Consider the following 19,974-nt stretch of genomic DNA (forward strand, 5'->3'; position numbering starts at 1 on the left):
TTCTTTTCTGTAATTTTCTATACCTATTAGATGTTGCTAAAACCACACCGACCTATTAGATTTTTTTGGAAATGTGGTTTGCATCCACTAACCACTCAGTTAATATACTGGGTCCCCTGCCCTGGACACTCTTTTATCTCATACTTTTTTTTTTTCACCAGTCTACTCAGGACTCCTTAACCATCCCCAATTTTACAGCATCCCTGAACAAAAGCCTCCAATGCTGTACATTCAAATCATCAATAAAAAGCATATATCATATAAAAAATAAAGCAGCAATGCTAAGCAGTAAGTAGTGCAGCATGGTGAGGCACCATAAGATGGCTTCCACATGAGCAGATGGGGGAGGAAGAGTTGTGTACAGTTACCATGGGAACCTTTGTCCATTCTGCTGTGCTGATGAGAAAAAGGGGGAGAAAGAAGGTGGGTGCTGATTGGTCCACAGAGACCCTGGTTGTCTGTGATTGATGGAGAGAAAGGGGATGGGCGGTACTATGGAACATGAAGCAGCTGGACTGTTGGTTTGTGGTTACCTTCTGGCAGTGCTTTAAAAAGGGATTATGAATTAGATACTACATGAGGGAATATTAGATGTTATAAGCTGAGGGAAAGATCTTGGGGATAAAAGAAAATGAATATATCACTATATGACCAAATTGTACCAAACAGTATTTTATATAGTCTGTAAATGACAATGTTTAACATTGTAGCAACATGTAAATAGCCATGTATCTAATACTATGCATGATTATTGTGTGTGTATGACACCTGATCACAGCAATTGTCTGTGTGACAATGTATTTTAAATGTACATGTATTTTCCCTAAGTGAAACATACATTCTAAAGGTGCAAAATATGTCACCAACAGCAATCAAATGTACATTTTGGAACCTTTCTGAAAACTGAAGAATAAAAAGTAACACATTATGTCAGGTTCATATAATAATGCAAGCACTAAAATATATTATGTTATAAAGAAGTCTGAATGCTGTACTAACTGTACCACTTATATATGAACCTAATCTTTATGTTTTACTAATATGGATAGTAGAGGACAAAGTGGTTCAAACTGGAATTCACCCAAATCAAGAAAACCAATTCCAGTCTTAAACGTGGTTCCACAAAACTGTTAACACCTTAAAAGCACACGTATTTTAAGCTGTATAAAGCAAACAAACTAGGATGTTTAACATGATATTTGGCAATCAATGCAGCTTAGAAGGCTGTCATATTAACCATGAATACAAGCCATGAAATTTGACTGAATTAACACTGTCTAAAGCAGTAGGGGGTGGCATCTGGCTAGTGTATTTCTAATAATAAAAAAGATAGCTGATCTGCATTATTGAATTCAGAATCTCTAGCTTATTCATCTTTTTATATACAGTTGTATGACATGGGATGCAAAGCCAATTTAACCCAGCTTAAAAGAGTTTTTAATGGTTTCAATTATTTTTGCCATTAATCTGTCTAGGGCAGATGGAACGCCTTTATTTGTCATATACACACATACAAGTGTACAGTACAATGAAATGTTTCTTCTGCATATTCCAGCTACTTTAAAAGCTGAGGTCAGAGCACAGGGTCAGTCATTGTACGGTGCCCCTGGAGCCGAGAGGCCTTGCTCAAGGGCCCAACAGTGGTTGCATGGTAGAACTGGGATTTGACCCCACAAACTTTCAGTTAGTAACCCACTAACCTACTATTGTCTATGTGCTCTTTGCTATACTCTATTATGAATGCAATACACAAAGTCAGTTGAAGTAAGAAATGTCACTTCATCATACCAATTTTATTTTTAAAAGCACAATGTACAAAATTGCACAGCATATACAACATAAAAAACAAATGTTTACAAACACAAAAGCATAGCTTTTTGTGTATTTAAAAGAAATATCGAGCAAGGTAAGACTTTGTTGATGTACAATGGAAAAGGCAGGCCTTAGAAGGTTTTCATGGTTGCATGTGGCTCTTATACTGTATATCAGTCATCACAGCAGCACATATTTAAAGTATGTTTTAAGAAGCTGTGCTATTTTCGGGTCAAATGTTTTCCTGTTTTAGGTTTATGAAAAATACAGTTTTAGAAAAGCAAAGTTTCACATAATACAGCTGATAATAAATAAAAAATAAAATTGTGTAAAAATGGATGTAATAGGCCTTCAAAAAACAAAAAACAAAAAAGAATAAATACATAAAGATAAAATTTGCTTTTAAACATAGTAATGCATGTATTTTTTTCCATTCTTGTGTACCACTAGAAAAAGCAGTTTAGTTTGAACTTAGAGCATTTTAAAAGCTTGAACTGGATGAACAAACCAGTCATGTTTTTGACTGAAGTATGTGTGTGATTGAATGTAAACATACACTGAAACTGGTTTAAAAACTTTTAAGATTGTAAGTACAGGGACATTAAATGGAGACACACACAGGCAGAAAATGACTATAATAAAAAAGCATTGTTGAAATAATTCTGCTTTGATAAGAGAGCTCAGGTCCTGTTGATCATGAGTATCTTATTTTCTTTACAGCTTTGCTAAAGCATACAAGACACTCAGCTGTAAAGATTTGGATCACAATTTGTTCGTTACGAATATTTCATTTCACAGCGACCCCGATACAGGGCTGTTAACCTCAGCACTTCGTCCAGACATGCCTTACTCAATCATTCATTACTGTTTCCCTACCAATGTCCCATTTACTTCACACATTTTCAATCTGCATAATTTTGTTTGTCAATTATCGCCTATCTGCTCTAATCACGTTTTGCCCGGCTCCTCCTCTTCCTCCTTCCATTTTCTGCTACCACAGGCTTCTCCGACATCTTGCCAGTCGCTCCATTCTTGACGGCCAGCATGCCATTAGGAGTTCCATTGGACAACGCCTTGCCTGGTTTGGACTGACCTTCACGGCGGGGCTGGCGACGATAAGTCTGGTAGTAGAAGTTTCCAAAAAGGACAATAAAGGTAAAGGCATAACCAATCAGGCACCAGTGCATCCATGTAGGGAATGGACAGTCAGTGTAAAGTGACAGTGCGGTGTGTCCAATGGTGACATGGAACTGGATCTGAGAAAAAAACCATACTTGTAAATTTACTGCAAACAAACTCTTTGGATTTAATTCATTAAAAGCTTAAAAGTTGACTCTAAAATGTACACTTAGACTAAATCAATTCAACAAATATGCAGTTTTAATAGTACTTAAGCTTTTTTAGGGTTATATTCAGAAATGATAACTGAAGTGGAAAAAAGTTTTAATGCATATACATGAAGAGAGCAACTCATTCAGAAATACCAAATTAACTGTATGCAGAGTACATCTGTAAGGTTGCCAGATATATTATTATCATGGTCTTGATATTAAAAGCTAGCACTCACTATTCAGCTGTTATGTATGACATCAATTTATACCTAAATATAATTTTATTGAATGTTTTTGTGGGCGCTCAGGTGGTACAGCAATAAAAGTACAATAGGCCACTTCCTCTGAGATCCAGGGATTCAGGGTTAGAATGTCAACAGTGCTTTCGACAGGTGGGCATCTGCACAGTCATGATTGGTCGAAACAGTATTTAGTGCAAATGCTCTTTAATTTTCATTCCATGTCATTTATTTTCCATTTAAATCCATATAAATAAATAATGGAGGCACAGTTGTCTGGAATACAAACCATCCGCCGCATCTCTGACAGGTACTGTCAGATACTGTCATTGTTTATTAGGATTTTAACGTCATGTTTTACACCTCAGCCATATCCATGACAGGAAAGGTAGCCACTCACTACACAAGGTTCATCAGTTCACAAGGTTACATCGAACACAGTCACGGACAATTTAGTTTCTCCAATTTACCTCACTTGCATGTCTTTGGACTGTGGGAGGAAAACGGAGCACCCGGAGGAAACCCACGCGGACACGGGGAGAACATGTAAACTCCACAGAGAAAGGACCCGGACTGCCCCACCTGGGGATCGAACCCAGGACCTTCTTGCTGTGAGGCGACAGTGCTACCCACTTAGCCACCGTGCCGCCCTGGAAACGGTCTTGTAAAATGACAAGATTAAAGATTAAAACTACAATGACGTACTACTACAAGACATTCAGAAATGACCTAAACCAGTCCTTAATAATGTAACTATCAAAATACCATTTGTATAATTGTCAGGTACTTCTTCCACCACAGGTACTTCTGGAACTTTGGCCCACAGGCAGCCAGTCCATAATAAAGATACATAAGAACATGGATGGCTGCATTCATATGAGCACCAAAAAATGCTGCAAGAGAGAAACACATTTGATTAACACAGATATACAGAACAATATAATAAACATAATAATAGATACTATAATTAGATCACTACTAGGCTGCAGAATATGTGGTTAACTAATCGTTATTCCAATAATAATAATAATAAGAAGGTCGCCTTTATTTGTCATATATACATACACACATGTACAGTACAATAAAATTCTTTTTTGCATATAAGCCTATGTTGTAGTTACATATTTATACATGTAACATTTTATAGAATAAATAATGAGTAATTACACAGTCTAAGAAACCACAATGGTTTAGTCAGTTTAGTTCAAGTCACTAAACTAGGAACATGTTGCAGGTTCAGCCATTTGTTTAAATGAATGTTAAGATAAATAATTTCCCCTATTTAATGTAAATAAATTCAGTTGAAAAACAAGCAGATTTTTTAGGGGGGGATAAAAATGAAGACTTACAGTAATGTGGTTGCATAAATATGCACACCCTTAAACTAATACTTTGTTGAAGCACTGTCTTTCTCTCAAAAAAGGAAGATTTAAATCTGTTTATCTTTGGATTCATAATAGTTGTACTAGGTTTTACTCTTTTAATAGTAGTACAGCATTGCAATTTCTCACGGTCAGGAATACTGAATACTTACACTGTCCACCTGCTACCCACTTGATGCCAATCCACCACAGAGTGAACATGGTGCAGTGGTGGTAAACGTGCAAAAAGCTCACATGGTTGAACTTCTTACGCAGGATGAAAAACACTGTGTCCAGGTACTCTACCCCCTTCGAGACAAAGTACCACCATAGAGCAGCTGCCACCTGTTTAGGAAAAACATTAGCATTAAACAGTAACAAGCAAAAGCCTGTTGCACTGTGTAGAAGCTGTTTTATAATCATTCATTCATTCATTTTTTATTTTCATCATCTGCTTTATACTGCTCAGGGGTGTGGCAGATCCAGATTCACAGAGAAATACAGGGCGCATGACATGAATACCTTGGACAGGGCGCCATATCAGTATGGAATTCGATATAACACCTCCCTCAGACTTAGCCAATCCTGTCTGTGTTGACGCTCGGCTGGCTGATAGCACCTCTGAACCCCGATCTCAACAGTGGTGGGTTAGCGTGTAGACCTTATTAGAGGTCTATTATTGGAGTGTCCCATTTATTCATTATACAAACCACTATAAACCATTTATTGTGATCAGGGTTGTGGTGAGTATGGAGCTTAAAACACACCACAGACAAGAAACCAGCATATTGGTCACTTATTCATACTTATTTACACCTATTTAGAGAGGCCAATGCACCAACTTGTATGTTTTGGCAAGAAAACCAGAGTACTTAGATAAAATCTTCATTTTATTCATGTCCTCAGTTAATTTTTTATTACCCACAGTTTCCAGTGTCAGCACTGTGTCATTCTATACATTTGTTTCTTGCTTAGTCATATAATAACGCATCAGGTCTTAACATTTATGTAATAATCTTACAGAATTTGCTCTAATTACCATCATAACCCATGGCATATGGGTAATCTTCTGCCCTTATAGCACTGACATACAAATTGAGCTCCTTACACCCCCACAGGTGAACACACTTCTTGGCTAGATTAAAGGGATGGATCATATTGCTGAGTAATAACATTGTGATTAATTTTTCACGATCAGGTGTAGTCGTGTTCAGTCCTAAGAGGAACTCCTCTCAAGAAAAGATACTCACCCTGACTTCATTAGGGTCATCAGAGTAGTCCACTGGCTGACAGAGGTAGCTGTAGTTTGCTGCCCGTGCTGCAAGGAAGAGCTGAAGTGGAAAACAGACCCATGAAAAGATGCAACAGATGAGAAAAAGGCAGATCAAGTCATAGAAAATGATTCGGTAGTGCTTAAAAACCAACATATAATGCTGACAGATGCTAATTTCCTTCCTAGTATGGCAGGTTTTATTTGTAGCACAATATACAGATAAGTGACAGTAAATAGTGCCAACAAGTGTAATACACTTGTATCTTATCCTTAATTGACAAACCGAAGGTCAACTGACCCTTCTCAATTTCATATTTTTTGTTTATGCATTTTCTCCCCTTTTTCTCCCAACGTTTAGCGTATCCAATTACTCAATTGCATTATGCTTCCTCTCTACCGATGCCATTACTGGCCCTGATTGAGGAGAGTAAGACTGCCACACGCCCCCTCCGACACTGTGCAGTAGCCGACTGCATCTTTTCATTTGCACGAGGCGAGTTCATAGGCAGATCAGCTTTGTGTACGCCACACCCTGATCAATGCATTATTCCTTGACTCAGTGCGGGCGCCATCAATCAGAAAGCAGTGGTCGTAATTGCATCAGTTATGAGGTCCCTATCCGGCTCCCACCCTCTATGAAGAACAGTCAACTGTTGTTCATGTAGGCGCCCAGCCTGCCGGATGGCAGAACCGAGTTTCAAACCAATGAGTTCAAAATGTCAGCTCTGGTTTGCTAGCTTGTTTGCCGCTGCACCACCTGAGCGCCCCCTTCTCAATTTTAATACACACCACAGAACATAGTGTGTATGTCTTTTCTTCAGAATCAATAAAGTATCTATCTATCTATCTATCTATCTATCTATCTATCTATCTATCTATCTATCTATCTATCTGTCTGTCTGTCTGTCTGTCTGTCTATCTGCCTGCCTGCCTGCCTGCCTATCTATCTATCTATCTATCTATCTATCTATCTATCTATCTATCTATCTATCTATCTATCTATCTATCTATCTATCTGTCTATCTACCTGTCTATCTACCTGTCTATCTACCTGTCTGTCTGTCTGTCTGTCTGTCTGTCTGCCTATCTATCTATCTATCTATCTATCTATCTATCTATCTATCTATCTATCTATCTATCTATCTATTCATCTGTCTATCTCCCTGTCTGTCTGTCTATCTATCTATCTATCTATCTATCTATCTATCTATCTATCTATCTATCTATCTATCTATCTATCTATCTATCTATCTATCTATCTAAAAGTATGTGTACTTATTCTCTAGCCTTTCGTCACCCAACTGTATTCTAACTATTTATGCTTCTGCTCTACAGTATCTTATCGTGACCCACCTCTTTAAATATGAAGAAGTTAAGAATGACCATGCTGAAGTTGTAGACAATAAGAGTCTTTCTGAGCTGGAAGGGCTCCCTGTTCCGCATAAACTTTGGCCCCAGCCAGAGAAACAGCAGGTATGAGGAGCTGATTGCCAGTGTGGGAAGTGGAGAGCCCATCAGTGGCCATTTCTCCACACGCTTGTCTGAAACCAGGACAAAAGCAACAAGAAGTGGGACTCATTATGTTTCCCTGAACAGCAATGATTATAGCAGTGTGAGCTGATAGAGATATTTTTGATTGGATTGCATTTACGTTATTTCACGCACTACACATAATGTTCATCATTTGGATTTGCCTGCTTGCAAATCATGTTCTTGAACAGATGATGCACCTCACTCCTTTTTATGTGTAATGTATTCTATGTGTGATCCAGATTAGGAGACTGTAATCCAAACGGTTACACAGTGCACTGCATATGATTACTGCTTTCAAAAGTGCAATCAACCACTAATAAGCATTACATGTGGCAATGGTGCTTCTGATATTTTAGGGCGATAGCACAAAATAATGACCATCAATCAACATATCAGGTATAATATCTCATTTATAACATTTATCATTGGAAGAGCTTTTATATTATGCAAATCTTCACTTAGCAGAGAGGTGCTATGTGGAATATATGTGAAATCTAAAACGTAATTGTTGTCATTGAGTTGATTAAAATTGTTTTCTGTATTTTAGCACTGCACTTGCCAACCTAATAGAAAACACAGTACAGTGGTACCTTGTAACTTAACATCCCCTAAACTCAACGCCCTTCATCGAGGAATTTGTACCCTTAAACTCAACAATTCTCTTAAACTCAACATGTTCAGTTTCTTTTTTCTAAAAAATATTTATTTAATTTTAAATTAACAATAACCAGCTGCTTTGTTCAGCACCTGGCTTGAGCGGTGCAGTAAAACATCATCAAAGTGCACATATGAGACGAATCTGCATTTGTGTAAAATAACTGTCAAATCCAGTCTGAAAGCATCCACATGTATCTGTGTTTAGCTGGATTTTTCTCCTGATTCACCTTTAAACTTGCGTTATAACTCAGGGTTCTGAGAAATTGTGAGAATCAGCTTTTCTGAGTGTAAAACTTGATGCTTGATGTGACAATTAGGGATGTCCCGATCCGATCTCAAAGATCGGGATCGGGGCCGATCAAGGCATTTTTTTAATTGATCGGAATCGGCTTTACTAAACCCGATCTTAATCCCGATCTTTTGTGTTACGTCAGCATGTCCGCTGTGTGGAAATACTTTAAATTGAAATGTAAAACAAGTCCAACAGTGAAGTGTAACGTCTGCAGTGTGAGCGTTTCACGAGGCGGTGGGAGCAGAGCTGCGTTCATGTGTGAGAGTGTGTGTGAGTTAAGGATCACACCGGTTTGCACTCGTTTAATAAAGAAATAAATGCACGGTATATTCACATATTGTCGGGAGCAGAACACTTTATTAACTTCTTCTGTTACGGTACCGAATAGCCGACAGTTGAGTCAAGCACGCTATTTCATGTTCTATGGAAGGCCTAAAGGGTCAAAACACACTCACTTCGTGTACAAACGTCCATCAAACCATTGTCACAATACAAGCACTTTAAGAACTGGCTTTCCTTCATAAAAAAAGAGCCTTTCCATTTTATTTTGGTATTCAGGTTTTACTGTAATGCTTTTAAGTAACTTTTTTTCTTATATTCAAGTTAAGCTGCTACACAGATTTCTGTTCATTTTTAGTGTATCACTGCATTAAACATTTTTTTTCTTTGAATGTAAAGTTTAAAGTAAAACTAATTATCTCACTCATTTTGATTGATTTTGTAAAAATACAAAAACATTAAGCAATAGCTTGGATGCAGCATTTTTCCCTTCAGCACTGCAGAGCTATTTAGTTGTTAAACATATACACTGGATTAATTTGAATAATTGTAATGTACTTGAAGTGTGCACTGTGTGAACAGTATTATCTAGTTCTTATCTAGACAATATCTAGAAAATACAAGTATCGGTTTGAGAATCGGTATCGGATCGGGATCAAAATTAATAATCGGGATCGGTATCGGGAACAAAAAAACGTGATCGGGACATCCCTAGTGACAATGTTTTTAAAAAACGACAAAGTAACACTAAACCTCTTTTAATTATTACTGCTCATAAGTTCTCTCCACTAAGAAAATTCTTGTTGTTTTAGTACAGTAAGTCACGTTAAGCTTTGTGCACACTCCATAGGGAACAACGGCACAGTCAGCACAAAAGCGGTTTTGTCACTTCTCATGTGAATTATGTACTGAGCTCGCTAAGGAACACAGTAGTCCAATATCAAGCATCTCCATGATTAAGAAGCATAAGGAAACAATTAAGAAATATAAGTAAAGGTTTTATTGTTTTTATTTATTTTTAATTGTTTTCAATTGTATTTCAGTGTTTTTTATATTATACTTGTATTATTCAGTGTATAAGTGTCTAAAATATATGTATTTCCACGGGAACACGGAACGCATTAACAGGTTTCCCAAACATCCTTATGGGAGAAAATACCTTAATTTAAAACTCAATGCCTTTTAAACTCAACGCCACTCCCAGAACCAATTGACGTTGAGTTTCAAGGTACCACTGTATTAGTCAAACCCAGATATCCATATTCCCAAGGATACAGCATATCACATCTACTGTCCATCCATCATGTTATAGAACTGTAAAAATCAGGCACGTACCTGCAATAGTAAGGCTCCATTTGTAGAATTCAATAGTGTTGTTGATTAGATGTGTTACAATATCCATCGCTGCACCTTAGGTCCTAGTTGTCCTTTAGTGGAAAACATAATGTTTAATAATTCAAATAAACACAGAAGTGCAGAAGTAAAACCACACTCAAATAACTACACACGACTGTATGGTAGCACAAAACTTGAAAACAATCAGATGAAGAAAGATTATATCTAGCCCTAAAGCAGGGGTGTCAAACTCACGGCCCGCGGGCCAGATCCGGCCCGCGAGAGCTTAAACGACTGTATGATTGTTGTGATGGTTCGAGTCGTTACAGAGACGCGCTTATAATTTAATGCGCTCCTGCGCCTTTAAGAGACAACGTGACATTGTAGTCATGGCAACTAACTTTAACCTTCGCTAAGAAGCCATGTGACTTTAACGGCAAAAGAACGCGGGGTAGCGTAGTCAGTAACGTAAACAATAATAAATAAATACAAATAATTATATTGCAATATAATACCCAAGCATCGTCTGTAAGTACTGTAGTGGCGTTTATATTCTCAGTTGTTTGTAAATGTTTAGTGAGTATATCACAGCGTTTTAGTTACAAATTTACCGTAATTAAATACTGTTGTTACGTTACTATAGCAATTAGTATCTTTACACACAATTTTAACTCGTTATTTTACGTTTGGTTAAATCTCATATTTGTACCAGATGTAACACTTGACTACAGCTGTGTGCTTTTACTGTATTAGGTTCTTTATTGTTTTTATTGTTTGTATTTTTACTTCATTTTGATGCACACAGTGTATCACACAGCTGGGGAGCAAATAAACCGACTGTATTCTGAAGGGAGATGTCTGTCTGTCTGTCTGTCTGTCTAGCTGAGAAAGGGGGATAAACTATTAGTGAGGGCAGAATGATTGTCTTAAAAATACACTGTAAAATCCTAAACAAACTGCGTCTTTCAAAATGCAGGCTGATTTTGTGACCTGCAAAGTGACACAGTCTGCCAGTAGATGATGTTACACATATTTACACATGATCCTAAAATGTACAAGAAGATAATTAAGAAAATTAAGCATGAGGAGGAAATTTAATGAAAGTGAAAACAAGTTTGTGCTTCAGGAAGAGAAACCGGTGCGTCTATTGTGTTATGAGACTGTGTCTGTGGTAAAGTAGAACAATATAAATGCAGAATTCAGCCTCCAAGAAAAACAGCAATGTGACTGCAATCACAGCAGGATACGTTACAATCGGCCCTTTGAGGGCCACCATAATGCTGATGTGGCCCTCGGTGAAAATGAGTTTGACACCCCTGCCCTAAAGGATCTATACATCATGTCAGTTCAGATATGATCTGTATTAGCCTACAATATTGCCAAGAGCCAAAAACGCACATATCAAGAGTGTAGTGCAAATTCATGACTCACTGCTTTAGCATCGCTGAGGCTTAATGATGCGTGAAAATGATGTGACACACTGTATATAAAAATGACTTGGTGACCAAGCTTGCCAATAGTGTAGCCACAAAGCAAAACAGTTCTGTCAGTATTTAAAATACAAGGATATGTCAAGCTCTTATGACGCTGCATTAGCAGCAGTTTTAAAAGATGCAGTGGCTGGCTTCATGTGTAACAGATGGCGCATGCTAGCACTCACTCTAAGCTGGCGACCATCATGCAATTTTTTGAAATCTCTGGAGAACCAGCAGCAGATTTAAAACCCAGAACACCCTAAAAGCACTTGGTAAAGCACACTAGTATGGCTTGAATTGACCCACCACTCAGAAATTAAAGAAGACCTATGGTCATCATTCCCCTTATTGAAACCTAGGTGGTGGAATGAACTTTTCTAGGCTAAGATGGTAGCCCAGCTATCCGCATGTTGACCAGTACCTTCTCCCAATTCTTTCAATCTAGTCATTTACAATTCTTAAATACAATTCCTCTGCTCTTGCACCACCCCCACGTTTGTGAGGAGAGCCAGACATTAATTGGGGAGAGCTGCTTTCTCCCAAATAACATCCTGTACACTAAATTACATTATGCCAATGGCGAGGCTACTGTTTTGATCATACTGTATAATGTTTTTGTGTGTGGATTGAGACACAGCCCTCCAGCTTGCCCGTTTAGCTGTGTTCCTTCTGCTTCATGAGGCCTTGAAATAGATGTTTGTGTTACTGCATTGTGTGCCCAGTGACTCCCAAGAAAGTGGACCTGCCACAGCCCTGACCAGGATAAAGCAGTGGTAAGCATGAAAATGGGGCAGCGATAGCTCAGCTGTTGAAGTGCTGGTCTAGTCATCAGAAGGCTGCCGGTTTAAGTCTCACCACAGCCAAGTTGCCACTGTTGGACCTCTGAGCAAGACCTTTAACTCTTAATTGCTTGAATTGACATATTATTCAAACAGTAGGACATTTGCGCTTAAAATAAATCAAGGGTTGCCAGATTTCCGACACTGTACAGCATCCCTTTGAAGGCTTTATGACAGCAGAATGCCAAAATGCAGGTAGGACATGATTACTACTAACACTGCTGCCATGCAGTGGGGGTTCAATTATTCACCACCTGTGACAGCAGCTACGATATAGTTCATATTTTTGCTGGTAGCTATTTAGCAGCTATTTTGCTTGTTTAAGCTACTTATCTTAGTCCCCCTGTGCATGTTTAGGTGGGTTTGAGTGAGTGTTTGTGTGTGTGTGCGTCATTTGAATTGTCTTGCGTCACATTTTTTGATTCAGTTGGCAGCCCCCTACTTAAAACAGCTTCCTGCGTGCCTGCTATGCCCTCAATGAATCATCCATCATTAGAGTAGGCACCTTAACCAGGCAGCAGAGGTTCTGCAGCTGCAACAAGGTAGAACTGTCAAACGTACCTCCCAATGGCACAGCCAATTAGGCCTGTTAGACACTCAGGTCAGTAGCACCACTGACATTGAACTCAAGAGCCTTAGCTCTCTAAAGGGTAAGATGGATGAGCACTCTCTGCAGTGAGAGTGGGATAGCATAATAGAACACTGCTCCACCCAAAAGCTGTTCTATTTTATTTTAATGGTCAGCGTAACAATTTAATCAATGTGGCTGAACAGGATTACCATGGCCATCACCAACCCAACTAAAGTCTTGTTAATAATGCTCATGCTAGGCATTGAAGCATACTACAATCCTTAACTATGTGGCTCTTTTAGACAATCAACCATTTGGTCAACATTTGATCACCATTTCATTGATGCAAAGCATCAGTGTCACTGGTCCTGACAAACTACTACAATCCCAAAAAGATCCTCTCCTATTCCATAATGATAGTAAAGTGGGTGTCAAACAGCAGCATGACATCTAGACATCCTAGCCTTCAGTTTCTGTAGGTTGGGAGCTTCGCTTGTACTTATATATTTTTTCCCCCCTTTTTTTTCTCCCAATTTTTCTCCCCCAGTCTAGTCATGTCCAATTACCCTGAATGCGTCCTCTATACTGATTCGACCCCTCACCGCTGACTGAGGACACCTCTCAACTGACATGCGCCCCCTCCGGTACGTACAGTCAGTACAGACAGTGCATTTTTCACCTGCACGAGTCAAGAACAAGCGAGCCGCTCAGTGACAGTGTAGCCTAGCGGTTAAGGTACTGGACTAGTAATCTGAAGGTTCAAACCCCACCACTGCCTGGTTGCCACTGTTGGGCCCTTGAGCAAGGCCCTTAACCCTCAATTGCTTAGACTGTATACTGTCACAGTACTGTAAATCGCTTTGGATAAAAGCATCTGCTAAATGCTGAAAATGTAAATGAGTTCATATACTTGACAAGCACTGTGTACGGAGGGCCACACCCCCATCGGCATTATTCCTCAGCCCTGTGCAGGCGCCATCAGTCAGCCAGCAGGTGCCGCAGTCGCACCAGTTATGAGGACCTATGATCCGACTTTCTTACCCTCTAACCCTGAACAACAGCCAATCTTTGTTCATACTGCCGCCCAGCCTAGTCAGAGAGGCAGAGCTGAGATTCGATACGATGTATTCGAAACCCCAATTCTGGTGAGCTAGCGTACTTTACCGATGCACCACCTGAGCGGCTCGCTTGTACTTTTCAAGTCTGAATATGATTCCTTCGAGTACTTGGTGTACTCCCATCTCTCAAACATGTGTGAATGAGTAAATGGTGCCTTGGAATGAACTGGCACCCTTAATGGGTGTATTCCTCCCATGCATAGGCTCTAAACGTAAGGAAAAAGAGGTGTATCGGCCAAATCAGTCTATTAGTCATTTGCTAAGGTTTAGTTGTTCTTTGTTTAAATAACATTGATTCATTTTATTATATTTAATGGCTGATCTGATGCACCAGACTGATTTGGTTTCCAGGACAAAAGCAATAGTGGTGACACGTGTTTAGCAGATAATTGTGTGAAACTGCAATGATAACACCTATAATAAATAGTGCAGCAGTATATATGTGAAATTAAGCTACACTACTGTCAATTCTACTTCTGATTTATGGATAGATCAGTACTGCAGGATGCGGTTTAAGGGGTGGCCACTGAAACCATGAAGAGGAAAAGCCATTTTGTAATCCTGATAGGCGTCAGGCTTTTGTATGTCCCATTATTCCTGCAACATCCGAAACAGCATACTGTATAAATAAGCGTATTAGAGCAATTATTCTCAGTCTATTTAACAAATTAGATCACTGATAGATTATCAGTAGCATTCCTATTTATAAATGGGCTTTTCTTTGATTCAGAGGAGTGTCCTGCGTTCCACCCTCCATCATGATCAGCAGCAGCACCAAATGGCGATGAGGAGGAGCACCTGCTCATGCTGCAGATTATACATGCAGGGAACATAGTGGCACAACACAACACTGGCGGATTACACACTAGATCCAGCTGTGATGTTATGAGGTCCAGGCTAAGATCATTCGAAAATGATATTGTCCGAATTTCGTCTGCGTGGATGCAAGATGAGCCTAAACGTCGATCTAATCTATTAATTCTAACTACACACTAGGCCTATCCTGCATTATTCCTGAACCTTGCATGTATTGCCATGTAGATTCCCTATGTAGATCCAGAACACAGTAATCTGAAAATGTGATCTATTATCTTCTCCTTACCGTAGCGGCTTTAAAATCCTTTCCTAATGACATTCAGCACAAGGTCACAACACAAACGATCCGTTTGATAGGCGATCGGACAGTCGGAAATCCCGAATTAAAAAGTCAGATTACTTAAACGAGCATCATTAATCCCGTGAGCATGAACAGCGCATCCTTCGTGGATATTTGCATCAACGCGTTTGCGCCTGCTGCTCTCTGCTCGCTCCTCTACAAAGAGGGAGACACGTAGTGCGCATGCGCTTAGGTTGAATTTAAGAGCCAGATGATTAGAACAGACTGATCCTGGAACAGCTACAGCAACCCGAATCTCAGGCCTTACTATTGTTAGAAACGTAACAACCTTAAGCCCAGAGATCAAGTCACATCAAACCATTTATTGTGCAAAAAGTCGTAATCTAATAGCAGTTCATTATAGATATAAGTGCCAGAAGCTAGGTGTGATTTTTAGTCATCTATAAAATATATATTATTAATACGATTAATAACAATAATACGAATTATTATGTTTTACTATGTTTTTGAATTATGTACTTTTTTATTTGTGCGTTTTTATTAAATACAATATATTATATTATATTACGTTATGTTATATTATATTATATTATAATATACTTCACGCCACTGTTTCCACAGAGTACCTTTAGTCATACACTGATTCAATAATTCATAATAATTTATTTAAAAAAAATACCCACTATTACTGTATGCTATGCATACACCAACGTCTAATGTTTACATGTATGTAGATATTACTATGAATTTTTTAGCTTGTTTTTATACAGTGTCAGTTTGATGTGAGCTGTTGTAACAAAGACATTTCCTGCATAGGATCAATAAAGTATCTGTCTGTCTGTCTGTCTGTCTGTCTGTCTGTCTGTCTGTCTGTCTATCTATCTATCTATCTATCTATCTATCTATCTATCTATCTATCTATCTATCTATCTATCTATCTATCTATCTAACAGTTACACCAGAAATTGCAATACAACGTATTTTTGGAAAAAATAAAAATACAGTTAATATACATGATTAATACAATAAAATGCCACATAAAGGAAAATATTATAATAAGCAAACTAATGATATAAAGTGTGCGATCATTTTTATTAGTTAGTAAAAGATACTCTATGTGGCCAAAAGCATTTGGACACCTGAGCATGAACTTGTTGGACATGTCATTTCAAAAACATGATGGTAAACAAAATGGTATTAAAATAATATGAGATCTATGTGAACTATTCAGCTGTAACAACATCTTCTAAAATGTTCTCACAACAAACATTCTTTGAATTATGTTTGTGGGAATTTGTGCCCATTCAGTCAAAATAGCATTTTTATATGGCTTGGCCCTGATGATGGTCAGGAAAGCCTCAGCTAATGTGTTCCAGTTCATCCCAAAGCTGTTCAGTGGGGCTGAGGGTCAGGGCTCTGTGCAGGCCACTGGAGTGTCTCTAAACCAAGCTTTGTTTCATATCTTTATAGATCTTGCTTTGTGCACAGGGACACAGTCATATTGGAACAAGAAAGGGCCTTCCATAAACTGTTCCTTTATATAATTGGTTGATTACACCTGTTAGCAAATGCTGTGGCTGTAACACTTGAATTCAGAATTTAAAAGGGGCATCCCAACACTTCTGTCCATAAAAATGTACAAATATATTGCAGCTTTTATTTGAAATTAGAAATGTATATTAATAAACCATTGTGTTTTAAAATGTGAATTTATATTATTTATTTATGACTAAACACTATTTTGAATCTGCAAGACATCATGTTTATTTATAGCATTGTAAACTCCTTTAGAAACTGGTACACACCCCATTCAGAGTACTAGTCAAATAACATGTTCCAAAAAAACCCCCAGTGGAATAGAGAGTGCATACTGGTTTAAAATATTCCAAAGAAAAGACACAGAAAGATAACCTGGTACTTATTTAAAGAGCGTTAAAACAAACAGATTTCATTGGCTTTCCTAATTCCAGTTCCCCTCTGGCAGGACAGATGGCAGGGGAGCATAAACTTTTTCAGGGTAATCACCATTCCAGTCTGTTCAATCCATCCATCCCCCTAGACTGCAATTATCTACACAACATACAGTGTATCACAAAAGTGAGTACACCCCTCACATTTCTGCAAATATTTTATTATATCTTTTCATGGGACAACACTATAGAAATAAAACTTGGATATAACTTAGAGTAGTCAGTGTACAGCTTGTATAGCAGTGTAGATTTACTGTCTTCTGAAAATAATTCAACACACAGCCATTAATGTCTAAATGGCTGGCAACATAAGTGAGTACACCCCACAGTGAACATGTCCAAATTGTGCCCAAAGTGTCAATATTTTGTGTGACCACCATTATTATCCAGCACTGCCTTAACCCTCCTGGGCATGGAATTCACCAGAGCTGCACAGGTTGCTACTGGAATCCTCTTCCACTCCTCCATGATGACATCACGGAGCTGGTGGATGTTAGACACCTTGAACTCCTCCACCTTCCACTTGAGGATGGGCCACAGGTGCTCAATTGGGTTTAGTCCATCACCTTTACCTTCAGCTTCCTCAGCAAGGCAGTTGTCATCTTGGAGGTTGTGTTTGGGGTCGTTATCCTGTTGGAAAACTGCCATGAGGCCCAGTTTTCGAAGGGAGGGGATCATGCTCTGTTTCAGAATGTTACAGTACATGTTGGAATTCATGTTTCCCTCAATGAACTGCAGCTCCCCAGTGCCAGCAACACTCATGCAGCCCAAGACCATGATGCTACCACCACCATGCTTGACTGTAGGCAAGATACAGTTGTCTTGGTACTTCTCACCAGGGCACCGCCACACATGCTGGACACCATCTGAGCCAAACAAGTTTATCTTGGTCTCGTCAGACCACAGGGCATTCCAGTAATCCATGTTCTTGGACTGCTTGTCTTTAGCAAACTGTTTGCGGGCTTTCTTGTGCGTCAGCTTCCTTCTGGGATGACGACCATGCAGACCGAGTTGATGCAGTGTGCGGTGTATGGTCTGAGCACTGACAGGCTGACCTCCCACATCTTCAACCTCTGCAGCAATGCTGGCAGCACTCATGTGTCTATTTTTTAAAGCCAACCTCTGGATATGACGCCGAACACGTGGACTCGACTTCTTTGGTCGACCCTGGCGAAGCCTGTTTCGAGTGGAACCTGTCCTGGAAAACCGCTGTATGACCTTGGCCACCATGCTGTTGCTCAGTTTCAGGGTGTTAGCAATCTTCTTATAGCCCAGGCCATCTTTGTGGAGAGTAACATTTCTATTTCTCACATCCTCAGAGAGTTCTTTGCCATGAGGTGCCATGTTGAATATCCAGTGGCCAGTATGAGAGAATTGTACCCAAAACACCAAATTTAACAGCCCTGCTCCCCATTTACACCTGGGACCTTGACACATGACACCAGGGAGGGACAACGACACATTTGGGCACAATTTGGACATGTTCACTGTGGGTGTACTCACTTATGTTGCCAGCTATTTAGACATTAATGGCTGTGTGTTGAGTTATTTTCAGAAGACAGTAAATCTACACTGCTATACAAGCTGTACACTGACTACTCTAAGTTATATCCAAGTTTCATGTCTATAGTGTTGTCCCATGAAAAGATGTAATGAAATATTTGCAGAAATGTGAGGGGTGTACTCACTTTTGTGATACACTGTATGTGACACTGGTCCATTGTCTATAATGGCCTCTACTCCCTTTTTCATACACATGTGCATTATGGGTGCTCTGTATCCTTTTACATTATTTATATAATAAGTCACTACAGTGTCTAGTCAGATTTTATTAGTCAGAGGTAATATTAGATCAACAGTCATGACATGTTGAAGCTGCCTAAATAGGGGATTGTATACTTGATTAATTTATCATTTGAGTCATGAATACATTAATTTATCTAATGACAAGTTCATCTTGATCAGGGTTAAAATGGGGCCAGAGCCTCTTTCAGAAACACTGGATGGCAATTTATTTCAGAGCATCAAACACTTATTTACTAAACATCACATGCCAGCTTTTAACACATCCATCTTCAACTAAATGATCTTGGCTATTTCAGCTGGACCACTAGCCAACAAGTATGTAAAACTAAACACAGTCTGGAGTGTCTGTAGACAAACACTCTTAAAATCGTACCCGCTGCCTTTTGTATAATGCAACACATTACATAAACAAATCAGTGCAAAACCTTAAGTGGTAAAGAAGACACTGTTAATAGTGTTATTTCTTTCTTTCATTCATTTATTTATTTATTTATTTATTTATTTATTTATTTATTTATTTATTTATTCATGAATTAGTAATATCATCTGTGTCAAGGAACACACCCATTTATTACCTTAGTTACAAACTCTTTTGACGGTGATTTAAAATAAACTGGCATGATGATGTTAACCCAAATGAATATAGGTTGATCATACAAATCATTTATTAGTTTGACTAACTAGCATATAAATACAATAAAATTAAATGATAAATGTTAGCTGTACAGAATACTAAGACTGTGACCTCACCTTTTCTTAAAAGTGCATAGAGTACTGTAGAATTCTGGCTTTAGTGATTAGAAAGTGAACAACAGTAGGGGGTTGAGTTTTTCTCTTTCAACCATAGGATCACAAAATGTTGGCATTTGGCAAAACTGAGGGTGTGTCTGTATTGTTACTTGCAGGTGGAATATAAACAAGCTAGCCTGCCTCTTTTTTTAAATGTTCCCTTAGTCTTTTAACTTT

At 38.7% G+C, this 19,974-nt stretch overlaps 1 protein-coding gene across 1 annotated transcript; it reads right to left on the reverse strand.

Annotated features, from left to right (window-relative positions):
* Positions 1-1,778: 1,778 nt before the first annotated feature.
* elovl4a (ELOVL fatty acid elongase 4a) lies at positions 1,779-15,419 on the reverse strand. Its single transcript, XM_062991301.1, has 7 exons — positions 15,218-15,419; positions 10,113-10,204; positions 7,370-7,557; positions 5,994-6,074; positions 4,917-5,088; positions 4,148-4,275; positions 1,779-3,068 (listed from the first exon to the last, which is right to left on the reverse strand). The coding sequence occupies exons 2-7, from the start codon at positions 10,177-10,179 to the stop codon at positions 2,757-2,759; spliced, it is 948 nt and encodes a 315-aa protein (XP_062847371.1). The 5' UTR covers positions 10,180-10,204; positions 15,218-15,419; the 3' UTR covers positions 1,779-2,756.
* Between the last annotated feature and the right edge of the window lie 4,555 nt (positions 15,420-19,974).

Source organism: Trichomycterus rosablanca, chromosome 3, assembly GCF_030014385.1.
Source record: "Trichomycterus rosablanca isolate fTriRos1 chromosome 3, fTriRos1.hap1, whole genome shotgun sequence".
NCBI classification, from domain to species: domain Eukaryota; kingdom Metazoa; phylum Chordata; class Actinopteri; order Siluriformes; family Trichomycteridae; genus Trichomycterus; species Trichomycterus rosablanca.

Bases quoted from the DNA above. Each gene is read 5' to 3' on its own strand.
- elovl4a (XM_062991301.1), bottom strand. From the start codon at position 10,179: ATGGATATTGTAACACATCTAATCAACAACACTATTGAATTCTACAAA. The intron at 7,558-10,112 runs GTACGTGCCTGA...TCCTGGTTTCAG, and splicing joins ATGGAGCCTTACTATTGCAG to ACAAGCGTGTGGAGAAATGG. The intron at 5,089-5,993 runs GTGAGTATCTTT...TTTCCTAAACAG, and splicing joins ATGACCCTAATGAAGTCAGG to GTGGCAGCTGCTCTATGGTG.